General features: G+C 32.4%; 3 protein-coding genes across 8 annotated transcripts; all 3 read left to right on the top strand.

Annotated features, from left to right (window-relative positions):
* Positions 1-2,003: 2,003 nt before the first annotated feature.
* On the top strand, positions 2,004-8,381 carry LOC117927288 (pentatricopeptide repeat-containing protein At5g66520-like). 6 transcript variants are annotated; one of them, XM_034846760.1, is made up of 5 exons: positions 2,004-4,410; positions 4,512-4,571; positions 4,659-4,705; positions 7,376-7,720; positions 7,858-8,381. In XM_034846760.1, exon 1 carries the CDS (start codon positions 2,078-2,080, stop codon positions 4,091-4,093), a length of 2,016 nt encoding a protein of 671 aa, XP_034702651.1. In that variant the 5' UTR covers positions 2,004-2,077; the 3' UTR covers positions 4,094-4,410; positions 4,512-4,571; positions 4,659-4,705; positions 7,376-7,720; positions 7,858-8,381. The 6 variants fall into 6 exon arrangements, with proteins under 6 accessions (XP_034702651.1, XP_034702652.1, XP_034702649.1 ...); XM_034846761.1 differs by lacking the exon at positions 7,376-7,720; XM_034846758.1 differs by having other exon boundaries at positions 7,376-8,381.
* Positions 8,382-12,566: 4,185 nt separating this feature from the next.
* LOC117926429 (putative disease resistance RPP13-like protein 1) lies at positions 12,567-14,413 on the top strand. Its single transcript, XM_034845524.1, has one exon. It carries the CDS (start codon positions 12,592-12,594, stop codon positions 14,398-14,400), a length of 1,809 nt encoding a protein of 602 aa, XP_034701415.1. The 5' UTR covers positions 12,567-12,591; the 3' UTR covers positions 14,401-14,413.
* Positions 14,406-15,932, top strand: LOC117925917 (disease resistance protein RGA2-like). The gene has a single exon (XM_034845027.1). It carries the CDS (start codon positions 14,406-14,408, stop codon positions 15,930-15,932), a length of 1,527 nt encoding a protein of 508 aa, XP_034700918.1.
* Positions 15,933-16,349: the final 417 nt, after the last annotated feature.

Raw genomic sequence — 16,349 nt, 5'->3', positions numbered from 1 at the left:
TTCGTGAAATCTCGCTCTAAAATCAAAATTTTATTGATATACCAACGATTTTTTTTATTATTATTATATTTGACCAATTTTTTTCTCAATGGCCAAAATTGTTTTGACCGCCTATAACCGATTTTTGGCCTCGGAAATTAAAAAAAAAAAACAATTTCTCAAACCTTGGTGTTTGATGAAGTAATTGAATAGTTTAAAGTGACTTAATAACTTCATTTAAGTTATAAAATAAATTATGCTCGATAAAATAACTTAATAGTATGACTTAAAAGTCAAAAATAACTTTATGTAATAAGTAAAAACAATTAATTCATTCTTAAATTTAAATCTTCATTTTATCTTTTTACTCCATTTATCCTAGTTACCTTCATGATATTTTTTGTTACTCCACGATCTCTATTGTTACTAAAGGTCCTTTGCCCTAATTATAATTTATGAGGATAAATATATCAATTTGATAATTTAGAATAAATTTTAAGTTAATTTTATAAAAAAAAATTTAATATTTAAAGTAAAAATTAAGTAAAAAGTTTTAAATCAATAACTTAAGTATAATTTAACTTAAATTTAATTTAAATAATTAAGTAATAAGTATTAAATTTTACCAAACACCCCCTAAAAATACTTTTAAACCTTTTAAAAAAAGTTCTCAACAAATATGTTGCAAGATTTCAAGAGTACCAGTTTTTAGGCTAAAATTCCACAATAATTTTGGTCTAGAAGTGTCTTAAAAAAAGGAAAAAAAGAAAGAAAGAAAGAAAGAAAGAAATTGGCCTAGTACATTCCAAATTGGAAAACTGATTATTTTTTAATAAATAATATTAAATTCACATTCAAGCTTTTTTATTTTATTTTAAAAAAATAATAATTTTTATGCTAAATTAAAAGTACCACTCTAAAAATATCTGGATTTTCAAAATTTTAAAACCAAATTTCAAAATGAGATGATAATACCTACTAGTTAATTATTCCAAATTATTTACCTGTTGAAAAAAAAAATATCAAAAAACAAAATTATAAAAATATTTTACTAATTTGAAAAAATATGGAAAAGGTAACTGAGAACTTTTATAATTCAATTTTATCTTCGTCTATTTAAAAATATTTTAAAATACATACACTTTTTCATAAATCATATAATTATTTTCTAAAATACTATTTTACTTGATAATATTAAAATAAAATTATAAAAAAATTAATTTATTAGTGTAATTTGATAAAACTATCTTACAAATAAATATATTATAAATTTTTAATTATATAAGATATAAATTATCTCGTAAATAAAATCTTTCTAATTCTCTAATTAATAAACATTTTATATCCTGTATTATATTAATTCATTAATCTTTTCAATTTTTTTTGATAAAATTGAATAAAAAAAATTTTAGTTGAGATCTACAATAAAATAAGAAATTTTAAAAATTAAAAATTAAATTAAAACTAAAATACTTAAAAATTAAATACAATTAAAATAAAAAACATAAAAATTAAATAGGATTAAAACAAAAATACTTAAAAATTAAAAAAAAAATATTGACTCCTATTGTATTTCAAAATTTTTTGGATATCTATATTTTTTATTAGTGTGCTTGATCTGAAAGTTAATATTTTATTGTTATATTTTTAGATTTAAAGTTTTTAAATTTTAATTGTATTTTTAATTTTATTTTATTGGTCTTAAATTAGTTTTTATAATAAAAAAAAAATTGTCAGTTGATACCTAATAAGTAAAATGATCATTTTAAAATTATATGTATTTTAAAATATTATTAAATTTATGAAGATAAATTTGATTTATAGAATTTAGGGTTATTTTTTTCTATTTTTTTTAATTAGTGGGTTTTCCCTAAGTTTTTTTTTCCTACTTCTTATTATATAATTATTAAATACATTTTTATTTTCTTAAAAAAGAGAAAATACAACAAAAATGGCAAACAAAATTTAGAGGGTAGAATTTTAAACATCCTGACATTAAGAAAATCTTATGAAGCATTGTGGAGTTAGCGAAAAACTAGTCTCTACCACCGAATGTTAACGCATTTTCTCTGCCAAAGTCCTTCAAAATCCTCAGTCAATGCAACATGGACTTCGCAGACCAGTCTCAGCAACAATCCTACCACTCAAATCTCTCCTCTCTCACCCAATTCCTCCGCCACCAGCACCTCCACCTCCACCTTCACCTGAATTTACTCCAAAACCCTCCCTAAACCTTCAGTTGCGTATCCTCCTACAACCCATCCTCCAACACTTTCCTCACCCTTCATCCTATGCACCCATTTTCCAGTTCCTTACTCGCCACAACTTCATCAAACTAGGCCAGCAAGCCCACGCCCAAATAGTCCTCCGTGGCCTTCAACCCAATGCATTCCTCGCCGCCAAAATGGTGGCAATGTATGCCAGCTCCGGGGATCTTGATTCCGCTGTGGTCGTTTTTGATAGGATTGATAACCCATCTTCTTTGTTGTATAATTCGATTATTCGGGCTTATACTCGACATGGGTTTCCTGAAAAAACCCTCGAAGCTTATGCCCGGATGCATTTTCTGGGACTTCTTAGTGATAATTTTACGCTCCCGTTTGTTCTCAAGTCGTGTGCGGACTTGTCGCGTGTTTGTATGGGGAGATGCGTTCATGGGCAGGGCTTGAGAGTTGGATTGGAGGGTGATTTTTACGTGGGGGCTTCTTTGATTGATATGTATGTGAAATGTGGTGTGATTGGTGATGCCCGTAAGCTGTTTGATAAAATGGTTGTTAGGGATGTGGCTTCTTGGAATGCTTTGATTGCGGGTTATATGAAAGAGGGCGAGATTGGTGTTGCTGAGGATTTGTTCGAACGGATGGAGCGCCGGAATATTGTTTCTTGGACTGCTATGATATCAGGCTACACACAGAATGGTTTTGCGGAGCAAGCACTGGGTTTGTTTGATGAGATGTTGCAAGAGGGTTCAGAGATGAAGCCCAATTGGGTAACTATTGTGAGTGTTCTCCCTGCTTGTGCTCAGTCAGCTGCTCTTGAGCGTGGGAGGCGGATTCATAATTTTGCTAATGGAATTGGTTTGCATTTGAATTCATCAGTGCAGACTGCACTTGCTGGGATGTATGCCAAATGTGGGAGCCTCGTTGAAGCTCGGCGCTGTTTTGATACGATAGCTCAAAATGGAAAGAATTTGATTGCTTGGAACACTATGATAACGGCTTATGCCTCTCATGGCTGTGGTGTAGAAGCAGTTTCAATTTTTGAGAACATGTTAAGAGCTGGGGTTCAACCTGATGCTGTAACATTCATGGGATTGTTATCTGGATGCAGCCATTCAGGTCTTATTGATGCTGGCTTGAAGTACTTCAATGATATGAGTACAATTCACTCAGTTGAACCAAGAGTTGAGCATTATGCATGTGTCGTAGATCTTCTCGGCCGTGCTGGGCGATTGGTGGAAGCAAAGGAGCTGATTAGTCAAATGCCGATGCAAGCTGGACCAAGCGTTTGGGGTGCACTGTTGGCTGCTTGCCGGAGCCACCGGAATTTGGAGATAGCAGAGTTGGCAGCTAGAAGGCTCTTTGTTTTAGAACCAGATAACAGTGGGAATTATGTTCTGCTATCAAATTTGTATGCTGAAGCTGGGATGTGGGAGGAGGTAAAGAAGTTGAGGGCTCTTTTAAAATATCAAGGCATGAAGAAGAGTCCTGGATGCAGTTGGATCAAGATTAATGGGAAATCCCATTTGTTTATGGGGGCTGATAAATCTCACCCACAGGCTAAGGAAATTTACAAATTTTTGGAGGCCCTGCCTGAAAAGATTAAGATGGCTGGGTACATACCAGATACTAGCTTTGTGTTGCATGATATTAGTGAAGAAGAAAAAGAATATAACCTTACAACGCACAGTGAGAAGCTGGCAATTGCTTTTGGGCTTCTTAACACCAGCCCTGGAGTAGTTCTCCGAGTAACAAAAAACCTTCGAATTTGTGGAGACTGCCATGCGGCTACTAAGTTCATATCAAAAATCTATGAGCGGGAGATAATTGTGAGAGATTTGAATCGGTTCCATTGCTTCAAAGATGGTTCTTGTTCTTGCGGAGATTATTGGTGACCATGCAAGGAGGACACTAAGTTTTGAAGTTGTGTCAATTAAGATGACATCAGCACGGGTATCTTATCTCCATTTTGTGTATTGGGTGAAATATTGGAGTTAATCTGAAGGGATTTGTGGTCATCCTATACTAGCTTCGACTGACGTTTCAAATTTTGACCTCAATATTGAACTCTGTTTACTTAGACAGATGGAATTAGTTCGTGGAAGTTTATGAAATGTATAAAACCCAAAGCCTCAAATACAGACTGGGAGTTTGTTTTACAAACAGTTCGGTTTGAGAAGATTTTCACCTTGATACAGCAACCAACATCCATGTATTATAAGTTTTCAAACACCATGGTTTTCTTGTAAATTGCTAATCTTATATCATGAAGTACTGCAAGAACTAACCATTTTCTTGCTTCTAATATTGCAGCATGATCCCAGAAAACTGGGGCAAAGTGCAGAGTCAATCCTTTTATCTGGATTTACATTTGTAAGTATCCCTGTTACCATGGTTGTTGGGCACTTTCACCTGCAAAAATTTCTAAGTATTTTGCTTGGATTATGGTTTTGTCTCCAGCTAACATTGAGGGGATCAAAGCTTGAATTTGGAATAATTCTATTTTGGTAGGGGCTATCTTAAATCCCCATTGTACCACATTTCAATCTTCTGTCAATACAGAGCTTTTCTTCTACTTCTCTTATTTGTCTTTTGTGTCCTTTACTTATATGTTTCAAATGTCTCAACACCTCATTGTGCCACCTTTCAAACTTCCTGTGAATATAGAGCTGTTTTTTTTTTTTTTTTTTTTTTTTTTCTGTTTCCTCTTCTTATTTGCTGTAGATGCATTTCTGTTGCAGGCATAATTTATCCCATTAATCATTATCAACACAGGCTACTTATACGTGTGATTTGACTTTTACTAGAGACACAGTTTGAATGCATGTTTTAGCGTTAAGTAAAAATGATTATAACTTGTGTGGCAAAGTAATGGACCTCCATTTCTTCTCCTAGAAGATTAGATGTTTTCTGTACTGACACATTGTTTAATAATTGTCCTATTCTCTTTTAATTGTAGGATAGCACTTCCTATTTGAATTTGATAAAATTTTCAGGCAACAGAGAAACAAATTTGGTTAGCAGTCAATATGAACATGTGTCTACTGCACCTATAATGGTATTCAATTATATATGTATGTTTGAATAAATGGAAACACCAAGAACAAATTTCTGAACTCGCATTATCCTCAGGTTATGCAATAGACATTTGTTTTATCCCTTGCTTACAAGAAAATGAGTTCTGGATTGGTTATTTGCTAAATGGTGCATCATGTAATTTAGGAAATTGATTTCTAGACCCACATCAGTACAAATCACTACCATTATCAATGAATATTTCTTTCCCCATTTATTCCTTATCGCTATCTGATGCAAAGTATAATTAGAAAAAAAAAGGTTTAGAAACTAAAAAAAATTATAAAATCCTATACAAAATGAACAAAGAAAAAAATATTTATTGATAGTTCAAAATAATTATTTTTAAATCTTAAAGTTTATAAACATATACTTGTTTTGATTTCAACTATTATGATTAAGAAATTGTACTTTTTACATTTTTGAATATTTTTTTATCTATAAATGTATAAATTTTTATATTTTAATTTAAACATAGATGCAATAATGGTGTAAATGTTCTTCAAAGTATTTTAAAAAATTGTAATTTTAATATTGTCAAGGCAAATGTATTGCCAGCACATCTATGCAAAATTTGACTTGTAGAGATGGAAAAAACAAGGTTATTTTTAGTGAGAATAAAAGACAGCTCTCTTCCAGTACAAGATAACTATAATCGTGTCCTAACCTTAACCTTAATTTTCTTCTTATCATATAAGGTTCATTGTATATTTAGAGATATTGGTGATTTATTCTTTGAAACAAAAATTGAGAGTTAAGTTTGTGGACATGAAATGTGCTACTAGCAAACTAGAAAAGTATGAAATGATGGTGAGGATAATCTTTGATATAGGGTTTGATTTGATTGGGATCAGTGATTCAACATACAGGAAACTTGTAGTTCCAAGGTTTTTTATTTTTTTTATTTTTTTATGAATTTTTGTATGAGTCCGTTTTCCATCTAATTTAGTCTTGTTTGTCTCACATACCTAGCTATTTCCTTTTAGTGTGCAAGATTCCATTCTCAGTGGTAGCAATGATTGAGAATATGCAAAAGGATTTTCTTTGGTTAGGGTTTGGGGAGGGAAAGAGAGATCATCTTATTAGCTGGATCCAAATGTACAAGCCTAAGGGGAAAGGAGGATTAGTGTTCAGGAACATTTCTTTGAGAAATACGGCCCTCTAATTAGGGGAGTGATTGTGGAGATTTCCTAGGGAGTGCTACATTGATTTGGATAGTATGGTGGGAAAGAAATGCAAGGATCTTTGAGGACAAGTGGTGGACTTCCAAAACATTATGGAATCTAATCTATTTCTATTCATCTTTTGGGGCATCGACTACTACAACTTTTAAAGGCATTCCTCTCAACTTTATTCAACTTAATTGAATTTCAATATGTAGATCAAAAGGATTAAAATAGAAATATCGAGATGTTTGTAATGTCTTCTGGTTTTTTTTTTTTTTTTTTCCTTTGTTTTGACTAGGTTTTGTTTTTAGGGAAGGATTCTCATCCTTCTCTTTTTTACTCGGTTAATGAAAATATTTTTGTTTCTAATATAACAAATTGTAAAATAAAGTTAGATTAACCCTGATTCATATGATAGCATTGAATTATGTTCTATTATTCGTTATTCAGATCCAGTTGTTCCTATCAGTCTAGGAAAGCAACAAGTCAACAATAGAGGAGGCACATCTGGTTTTCTAAGTTATATATGTTAACTATTGGTTTTTTTTTTGGTATTTTGTTTATCATATTATAGATTCTATCATTGATTTCTTATTCAGTAAATTCATGTTTAACTTGAGCTGGGAGTGTAATTTTTGAGTGCTTTTGATATATTTGAGCATCATCATTGTTATTCAAATGATTGATTGGTCTACTGCATCATTCATTCTTTGTTTAGAAACTATTCTATGAGGAATCAAACCTAGAATAACACCCTTCTCAACCATCACCACTTCACCCAAGTCTAAGAGGCTGTGCTAGGTGTACTTCCCTATTCATGCACAGTGGTGCTATCAGCATTTTGCAGTATATGGATCATTGAGATAATCAATACATCAGTCCATTGAAAAAATATTAAGCTGAGATGTCAAAAGTTTGGATGTCACCCACTTGCAGGGCTATCTGCATACCTGATCAGGCTTTGTGTTACATGCCACAGTCGACAGATTTTGTGGCTGCATTAATAACAGGAGAGTAATTCTAAAACTCTCCATCACTTCTTTGGTGGTTCAGTTACAAGGAGGCAAAAGTGACCTTTGGGTTTGCGTTATGCAAGAGCTGGTCTAACCTGGGTCAGTCACTAATTGGAGGTCAGGATCACACAAATTCGGACTGGTTACCAGATGAAGGACTCGTTGGGATTCTTGCTGTGTCTCCCCTACAATGTGGTACACTGCAATAATGTTCTCAAGCAGCAGTATAACCTGATTTAATACCCAACAGTATTGAATTATGACCCATGTGTGGATTTGTCTATTTCTGTGTAGTTGTTTAGTTCAGCTTATCTTTTTGGTCCAAATTTATTTCATTTGTTCTACCTGTCTCTTAAACAGGATTATAGTTCATCAGTTATTGATTTTATCATTTACAACTTGCAGGATAGAAATGTTGGAAGAGGTGATCAATTAAAGCAGGTTACAGATTTATTTATGGAACTCCACAAATCATCTGTTGGCATGCAGCAGCAAAAGCAGCTAGAATTGGAGGAGAGGAAGGTCTCAGAGCTGTTACCCATTCTGTTCTTGCATGCACTGGCTGTTTTTCACTCTAGCAGTAAAGCAGTGAAGAATTGATTCCAGGTTGGAACTCCGATGGAGTGGCTAGAATTTTCAGACTGTCTTCAGGGAGTGGCTCAATATCTGAATGCCTCATGGTGCCACGTTTTATTCTTTCTGTGAATATAGAGCTTGGATCTTAGAAGACCATCTCAACACCTCATAGTGCTACATCTCAATCTTTCTATTAATACTTAGATTATTGAAGACACATAGCTCTGGTCAATAGAGTTAGTACCATAAAGAAGCAGTATTTGCTGAAGTTGTTGGATATGTTGAATTATGCAGGAGACCTTAATGCTAAGAGGTTTATGATTGGTTATTTATTTATTTGATTTACGAGTAAACTCATTTGTTGGAGGTATACAATTACATTTTCCATGACGAAGGCAAAATAAACGATGGTTAGTAAAGCCGTAAAGGATGTTAATGTTATTCGTTTGAAAGGCTTTGACGAATAATTTAATTTTGAAAAGGGGAGTGTATTGTTATATTGTGATAGTCAGAGTGTCATTCATTTAACAAATAATCAAGTTTTTCATGGTAAAATAAGACATATCGATGTGAAGCATTGATGATAAAATGAAAATGAACTTAAAGGAAGTACAACTTGGTCCTATTGTAAATGAGACAATATCTACAAGTTTGAGAATTTGAACCTAGACGAAGATTGTAGAAAAGTGCCTCAAATTCCCTTTTCTAAGTAATTTCTAATTCTTTCATATTTTGCAATTATGATAATCTCCGCAAGAGATCTTTCTATTCTTATAGAGAAAGTATAACTTTCTACTATAATTAGACAAATGAAAAATAGCTTCTATATATTATAATTAGACAATTGGTTTCCTAGATAGAATATTCATATGTGTGTATATACATATTCATACAACCAACCTCACAATTAGTTCGTTGTAGTAGAACCAAGGTTTGAAATATTGATAAATATAAATATATCGGGATTTTACAGATATGTTGAAAAAATATCGGTGGATATATTGAAAAATATCGGTGGATATTTTGACAAAAATATCGATAAGATAAAAATTATTCGAACTTCATGAAAATATTTGGAGAAATATAAAAAATGATAAAATAAATAAAAATGTTAAATTTATTTGTTTAACTGTAATTGATATAGGTATGATTAAAGAGAAAAATATCGATAAGCAAGATATGTCGGTATTAATAATTTATTATTTATCTAATCAAATTAATTTTAATTTATAAAATATTACAACTTATTATTTTTTTTTTTTTCATATTTTAGTATTTTTTGAATAACTTTATATTTTTAATATTTTAAAATAAAAACATTCAAAATTAAATAAAATTAAAAGGATAAATAAAATTTTTTTAAAAGTGAAGTGATAGTAATTTTTTTAAAAAATAGGATTAATGAGATAAATGATGATACATTTAATATTTAAACTATAATTTATTGAATTCAAATGCATTCAATAATGTAAAATAAATGATAATGCACATACGACTTTTTAATATTTAATTATCATATAAATGATATTAAAAAATATTTTTTTAAAAAATTATAATGATGGTTTTTATATATTTATTAATTAATTAAATAAAATTTAAAATAAAATAATTAAAATTTATTTATTTATTATTTAATAATAAATTTTAACATATTTATTATTATCATATATTAACCAATAATAACTTGTTCTAGTGGCAACAAGCTTGAATGTTGGCCTGGGTTTGAAGAGTTTTGGGTCAAAATGACTCATTTATATAAAAAATATTGGATCTAAACACTTTATGAAACTTATGTTCAAATTAGTCTCTTTAGTGCCATGTAGAAACCATGTCATAGAAATATATTTTTTTTCAAAATTTTAGTTAAAACCTCAATTGGCAACCGAGGTTTCATTTTTAAACTAAAGTCACAATTGCCAATTGAGGTTTCATTTTTTAATTAAAACCTTAATTAACAACTGAGACTTCATTTTTGAATTAAAACCTCACTTGTAAATTGAGACTTAAGTTATTATTATTTTTTTTTACTTTAAAATTTAATTTAAAACTATTAAATTATAATTTATTATTGAAATTAAAAATATATACTTTAATAATAAATTATTTATATTTAAACTTAAGAATCTAGTATTACTTCAACAAACATAAATTGATAAATAGAAGATATTATAAATGAATATTTTATTTATTAATAAATTAATAATCTAAAATAATAAATTTATATAATATATAAATAAGATATAAAATTGTATAATTTATTAATTTAAGATATTTAATTTGTTGTTTTTTTTAAGATATTAATTTATTTATATTATATCAAATTTATCCATAAGTTCCCTCCTTGTGGAGGCATATATATATATATATATATATATATATATATATATATATATATTTTTTTTTTTTTCCCCTCAGCATATAAATGTTTAGTGGGTATTTTTTGTGACTTTGATGAAGCTACTAAAAATTATATTTTGAAGTAGATTTTTTTTAATTAATTTTATTAACTAATTTTGTCAAAAAATCTGTATATTAAAACTTAAGAGTATATTATTATTTCGATAAAGATAAATTTATTATAATATAAATAAATTAATATCTTAAAAAATAATAAATTAAATATCTTAAATTAATAAATTATAAAATTTTATAGCTTATTTGTATGTCATATAATTTTATTATTTTAAAATTATTAATTTATTATATTATATTTACCAATTTATGTTTATTGAAGTAATACTAGATTTTTAAGTTTAAATATAATAATTTATTATTAAAGTATATATTTTTAATTTCAATAATAAGTTGTAATTTAATAGTTTTTTATATTAAATTTGAAACTAAAAAAAAAAAATATTAATTGAAGCCTTAGTTGTCAACTGCGGTTTAGGAGTATACTATTATTTCGATAAAGATAAATTTGTCATAATATAAATAAATTAATATTTTAAAAAACAACAAATTAAATCTTAAATTAATAAATAAAATATTAATTTATAAGATCTTCTATTTATTAATTTATGTTTGTTGAAGCAATACTAGATTTTTAAACTTAAATATAAATAATTTATTATTAAAGTATATATTTTTAATTTCAATAATAAATTATAATTTAATAAATTTTAATTAAATTTTAAAGTAAAAAAACAAAAACTAACTAAAGCCTCAGTTGACAATTAAGGTTTTAGTTAAAAAATGAAGCCACAATTGTCAATTGAAACGTCAATTAAAAAATGAAGTTTTAATTGACAATTGCAACTTTAGTTCAAAAATTGAAGTCTCAGTTAACAACTGCCATTTTAGTTTAAAAACTGAAACCTTAGTTGGTAGCTACGGCTTCAGTTAAAAAATGAAGTCTTAGTTGCCAATTGAGATTTTAACTAAAATTTTGAAAAAAAATATATTTCTATGATATGACTCTTATGTGGCATCAAAGAGACTAATTTAAATATAAGTTTTATAAAGTGGTTAAATCTAATATACTTTTTTATATAAAGGGGCCATTTTGATCCAAAACTCGGGTTTGAATCCCCTTCGCAGCCACTTCAATTTAAAGTGACGGGCTGCCATTTTAAATTTGAAAAAAGCACAGGAACAATAATGCCTCCCAAAGCTGCACGCTTTTCCACTATTCTAGGATTCCAATTCACCGAAAGAGAAAAAGAAAGCAATGTACAGAGGAAAAGAAAAAGTCTTTTCCTCAATTATCATTTGATATATATTTGTTATGTATCATATAATTATATATTTTTAATGTAAATAATGGCAAATCTCCCTTTATAACCAGTCTTTGTAATTTGTCTCATTTATTCTAGCGCCTCCCTTTTGTATTATCTGGCTGACTGTTAGATGAAGGAAAGATTCTGCTTGCTGTTTTGGTCAACATTGCCATTAGAGAATTTTTCCTTCTTGTTTACATCTTTGTGAAAATTTACTTAATTCCTCTGTGGAAATACAGACATGGCTGAGGCTGTGGTGGGAGGAGCATTTCTCTCGGCTTCTCTTCAAGTTCTATTCGACAGGTTGGCTTCTCGTGAGGTTGTGAACTTCGTCCGGGGACAGAGATTCAACCCAGAACTCCTAAAGAAGATGGAGATAACATTGCTCACTGTCTATACAGTGCTTAACGATGCGGAGGTGAAGCAAATTACGAATCCACCGGTCACAAAGTGGGTAGAGGAGCTTAAACATGTTGTCTATGAAGCGGAGGATCTACTAGATGAGATTGCTACTGAAGCTTTAAGATGCAAGATGGAGTCTGATTCTCAAACTAGTGCAACTCAGGTATGGAGCATCATTTCTACCTCGCTTGATTCACTTGGTGAAGGGATAGAGTCCACAGTAGAGGGCATCATTGATAGACTAGAATTTCTTGCACAGCAAAAAGATGTTCTTGGGTTGAAAGAAGGAGTAGGAGAGAAACGGTCACAAAGATGGCCATCAGCATCTTTGGTAGATGAATCTGGGGTGTACGGTAGGGGTGGTAGCAAAGAGGAGATAATTGAATTTTTATTGTGAGATAATCAAAGGGGCAATGAGGCATGTGTAATCTCCATAGTGGGCATGGGTGGTCTTGGTAAGACCACACTTAGTCAACTTGTGTATAATGATGAGAGACTGGACACACATTTTGACCTCAAATCATGGATATGTGTCTCAGATGAATTTGATCTTTTGAAAATTATGAAGGCAATTCTTAGACAAGTTAGTCCCCTGAATTCCAAAGCGAAGGATCCAAATCTGCTTCAAGTTAGATTGAAGGAGAGTGTTAATGGAAAGAAATTTCTACTTGTTCTTGATGACGTTTGGAATGAAAACTATAATAACTGGGACCTGCTACACACTCCCCTCAAAGCCGGCTCCAAAGGAAGTAAAATTATTGTGACTACCCGTAGCGAGAAGGTTGCGCTAATCATGCGTGCCACTCGAATTCATCATCTGGGGCAGTTGCCATTTGAAGATTGCTGGTCTATTTTTGCTAAACATGCATTTGGAAGTGGAGATTCTAGTCTACATCCGAAATTAGAAGCAATTGGCAAAGAAATAGTGGGAAAATGTAATGGTTCCCCTTTGGCTGCAAAAATATTGGGGGGGATCTTGTATTGTAAGGTAGCAGAAGAGGAATGGGAGAATATATTGAACAAGGAAATGTGGAAGTTGCCGACTAATGAAATTTTTTCCTCTTTAAGATTGAGCTACTACTATCTTCCTTCACATTTAAAGCGTTGTTTTGCTTATTGTTCAATTTTTCCTAAGAATTATGAATTCCAAAAGGAGAAGCTGATTCTTTTGTGGATGGCAGAAGGGTTTTTGCAAGAACCAAGTAGCAAGAAAAGAGAAGAAGGGGTCTCTAAACTGGAGGAAGTGGGAGATAAGAACTTTAATGAACTGTTATCGAGGTCTTTTTTCCAGAAATCAAGTAACAATAGATCATGTTTTGTAATGCATGACCTCATGAATGACTTGGCTCAACTTGTGTCCGGAGAATTTGGTATCCGATTGGAGAATGATGAGAGGCATGAAACTCTTGAAAAGGTTCGTCACTTATCATATTTTAGAACAGAATGTGATGCCTTTGGGAGATTTGAGGCCTTTAACGACATAAATTGTCTTCGGACCTTCTTATCTTTACAAATTCAAGCTTCTGGATCAGTCTCCCACTTGAGTAAAAGAGTTTCACATGATCTACTACCAACATTGAGATGGCTGCGGGTATTGTCTTTGTGTGATTATAAAATAATTGATTTGCCTGATTCAATAGGTAATCTGAAACATTTACGGTATCTGGATCTTTCCAATTGTATATTCCTTATAAGGTTACCTAAATCAATAGGTACCTTGCACAATTTACAAACAATGATATTATCAGGATGCTTTTCTCTCATTGAATTGCCTGTGGGGATGGGCAAATTGATTAACTTGCGTCATCTTGATATTACTGATACCAAAGTAACAAAGATGCCTGCTGATATGGGTCAACTAAAAAGTTTGCAGACACTGAGTACTTTTATGGTGGGCCAAGGAGATCGGTCTAGTATTGGAAAGTTAAGGGAGCTTCCCTATATTAGTGGAAAGCTTCAGATTGCGGGGCTGCAGAATGTGTTGGGTTTTAGGGATGCCTTGGAGGCTAATTTGAAGGACAAGCGGTACCTGGATGAGTTACTTCTGCAGTGGAATCACAGTACTGACGGTGTTCTGCAACATGGAACAGACGTACTTAACAAGTTACAGCCTCATTTAATTGCTTTGGTGGTACAAGATTTCCAGTTTGGCTTGGAGATCTTTCATTCTTCAATATTGTTACCCTGCATCTCTACAAATGTAAACACTGCCCATTCTTGCCGCTTCCCTCTCTTCAAGTTCTTGATATAAGAGGGATGAACGGAGTCGAAAGGGTGGGAAGTGAGTTCTATGGGAATGATTATCTACCAGCTAAGCCTTTCACATCCCTAGAAACCCTAAGATTTGAAGATTTGCCTGAGTGGAAAGAATGGTTATCTTTTAGAGGTGAAGGTGGAGAGTTCCCTCGTCTCCAGGAGTTCTACATAAAGAACTGTCCCAAGCTTACAGGGGACTTGCCAATCCAGCTCCCTTCCTTGATAAAACTTGAGATTGAAGGATGTAATCAGCTTCTGGTTTCACTTCCAAGGTTTCCAGCAATACGCAAATTGAAGATGCTCAAATGTGGCAAAGTGCTGTGCCAGATCCAATATTCTGGCTTCACTTCTCTTGAGAGTTTGGTAGTTTCAGACATCTCACAGTTGAAAGAATTGCCCCCAGGACTGCGCTGGCTCTCCATTAATAATTGTGAGTCTGTGGAGTCTCCACTCGAGAGAATGCTGCAAAGCAACACTCATCTTCAATATTTGGAAATAAAGCATTGCTCTTTTTCTAGATTCTTGCAGAGAGGTGGATTACCCACTACATTGAAATCCCTAAGTATCTATAACTCTAAGAAACTAGAGTTTCTACTACAGGAGTTTCTGAAATGCCACCACCCATTCCTTGAACGGCTGAGCATCCATGGTACTTGTAATTCTCTTTCGTCCTTCTCATTCGGCTTTTTCCCAAGGTTGACTCATCTTGAAATCAGTGATCTTGAGCGGCTTGAATCTCTTTCAATTACAATTCCAGAAGCGGGTCTCACGTCTCTTCAGTGGATGTTCATCCAAGGCTGTACTAATCTTGTGTCTATTGGATTGCCAACTCTTGACTCGTCATGCCCTCTACTTGCCAGCTCTCAACAGTCGGTAGGGCACGCTCTCTCATCTTTGCAGACGTTGACTCTTCATGATTGTCCTGAATTGTTGTTCCCTAGAGAGGGTTTTCCCTCGAAACTACGTTCTCTTGAAATTCACAACTGCAACAAACTGAGTCCCCAGGAGGATTGGGGTTTGCAAAGATTCTCCTCTCTTACTCATTTCAGAATCAGTGGTGGATGTGAAGGCTTGGAGACATTTCCAAAGGATTGCCTGCTGCCCTCCAATCTTACCTCTCTCCAAATCTCGCGTCTTCCAGATCTCAAGTCTCTTGACAACAATGGGCTTAAGCACCTTGCTCTTCTTGAAAATTTATGGGTAGACTGGTGCCCCAAGCTTCAATTCTTGGCAGAACAGGGGTTTGAACATCTTACTTCTCTTAAAGAATTAAGGATCAGCGATTGTGCTAGTCTCCAGTCCTTAACACAAGTAGGTCTTCAGCACCTTAACTGTCTTAGAAGATTGTGCATCAGTGGCTGCCATAAGCTCCAATGCTTGACAGAAGAGAGGCTTCCTGCATCCCTCTCTTTTCTAGAAATAAGATACTGCCCCTTGCTGAAACGTAGGTGCAAATTTAGGGAAGGGCAAGATTGGCACTATATAAGCCACATTCCATGCATAGTGATTGATGACCAAGCTTTCTAATGAACTTCATGCTACAACGGTTTAGAGCCAGGTACTTGTTCCATGCTCAATAATTCCCTTGAAAAGAAATTAATGTGAAATTGACCATAAACAGCCAGTCATATGGTTGAAAAATTTTCACTGGTTTTTCACCTTCTTCTCTGTTTTTTCAAGTTTAAATTTAGGCTAATTATTCCTTGAAAATTCTTGGCTGCCTTTCAGATCTATCCCGGCAAAAGTTTAGGCTTCTGGTAAGGATTTTTCCCCTGTAACCATTTCAGTTGTCAGTTCTAAGATGCATACAACTTTGTGGAAGATGATAACAAAGATGCACTTATTACAACTGGTGATTTGCAATGCCCAAGGTCAAGTTTGATCTGGCTAACCACAACCATTTTATCCACCTTTCGCACTGAAGGCTAGGATCTTGCTAACATG

Source organism: Vitis riparia, chromosome 12 (assembly GCF_004353265.1).
Source record: "Vitis riparia cultivar Riparia Gloire de Montpellier isolate 1030 chromosome 12, EGFV_Vit.rip_1.0, whole genome shotgun sequence".
NCBI lineage: Eukaryota > Viridiplantae > Streptophyta > Magnoliopsida > Vitales > Vitaceae > Vitis > Vitis riparia.
The sequence above is the reverse complement of the archived record's forward strand: the minus strand, read 5'-3'. Positions and strand labels throughout refer to the sequence as shown.

Coding starts and splice junctions, on each gene's coding strand:
- LOC117925917 (XM_034845027.1), top strand. CDS start 14,406: ATGAACGGAGTCGAAAGGGTGGGAAGTGAGTTCTATGGGAATGATTAT.
- LOC117927288 (XM_034846757.1), top strand. CDS start 2,078: ATGCAACATGGACTTCGCAGACCAGTCTCAGCAACAATCCTACCACTC.
- LOC117926429 (XM_034845524.1), top strand. CDS start 12,592: ATGGGTGGTCTTGGTAAGACCACACTTAGTCAACTTGTGTATAATGAT.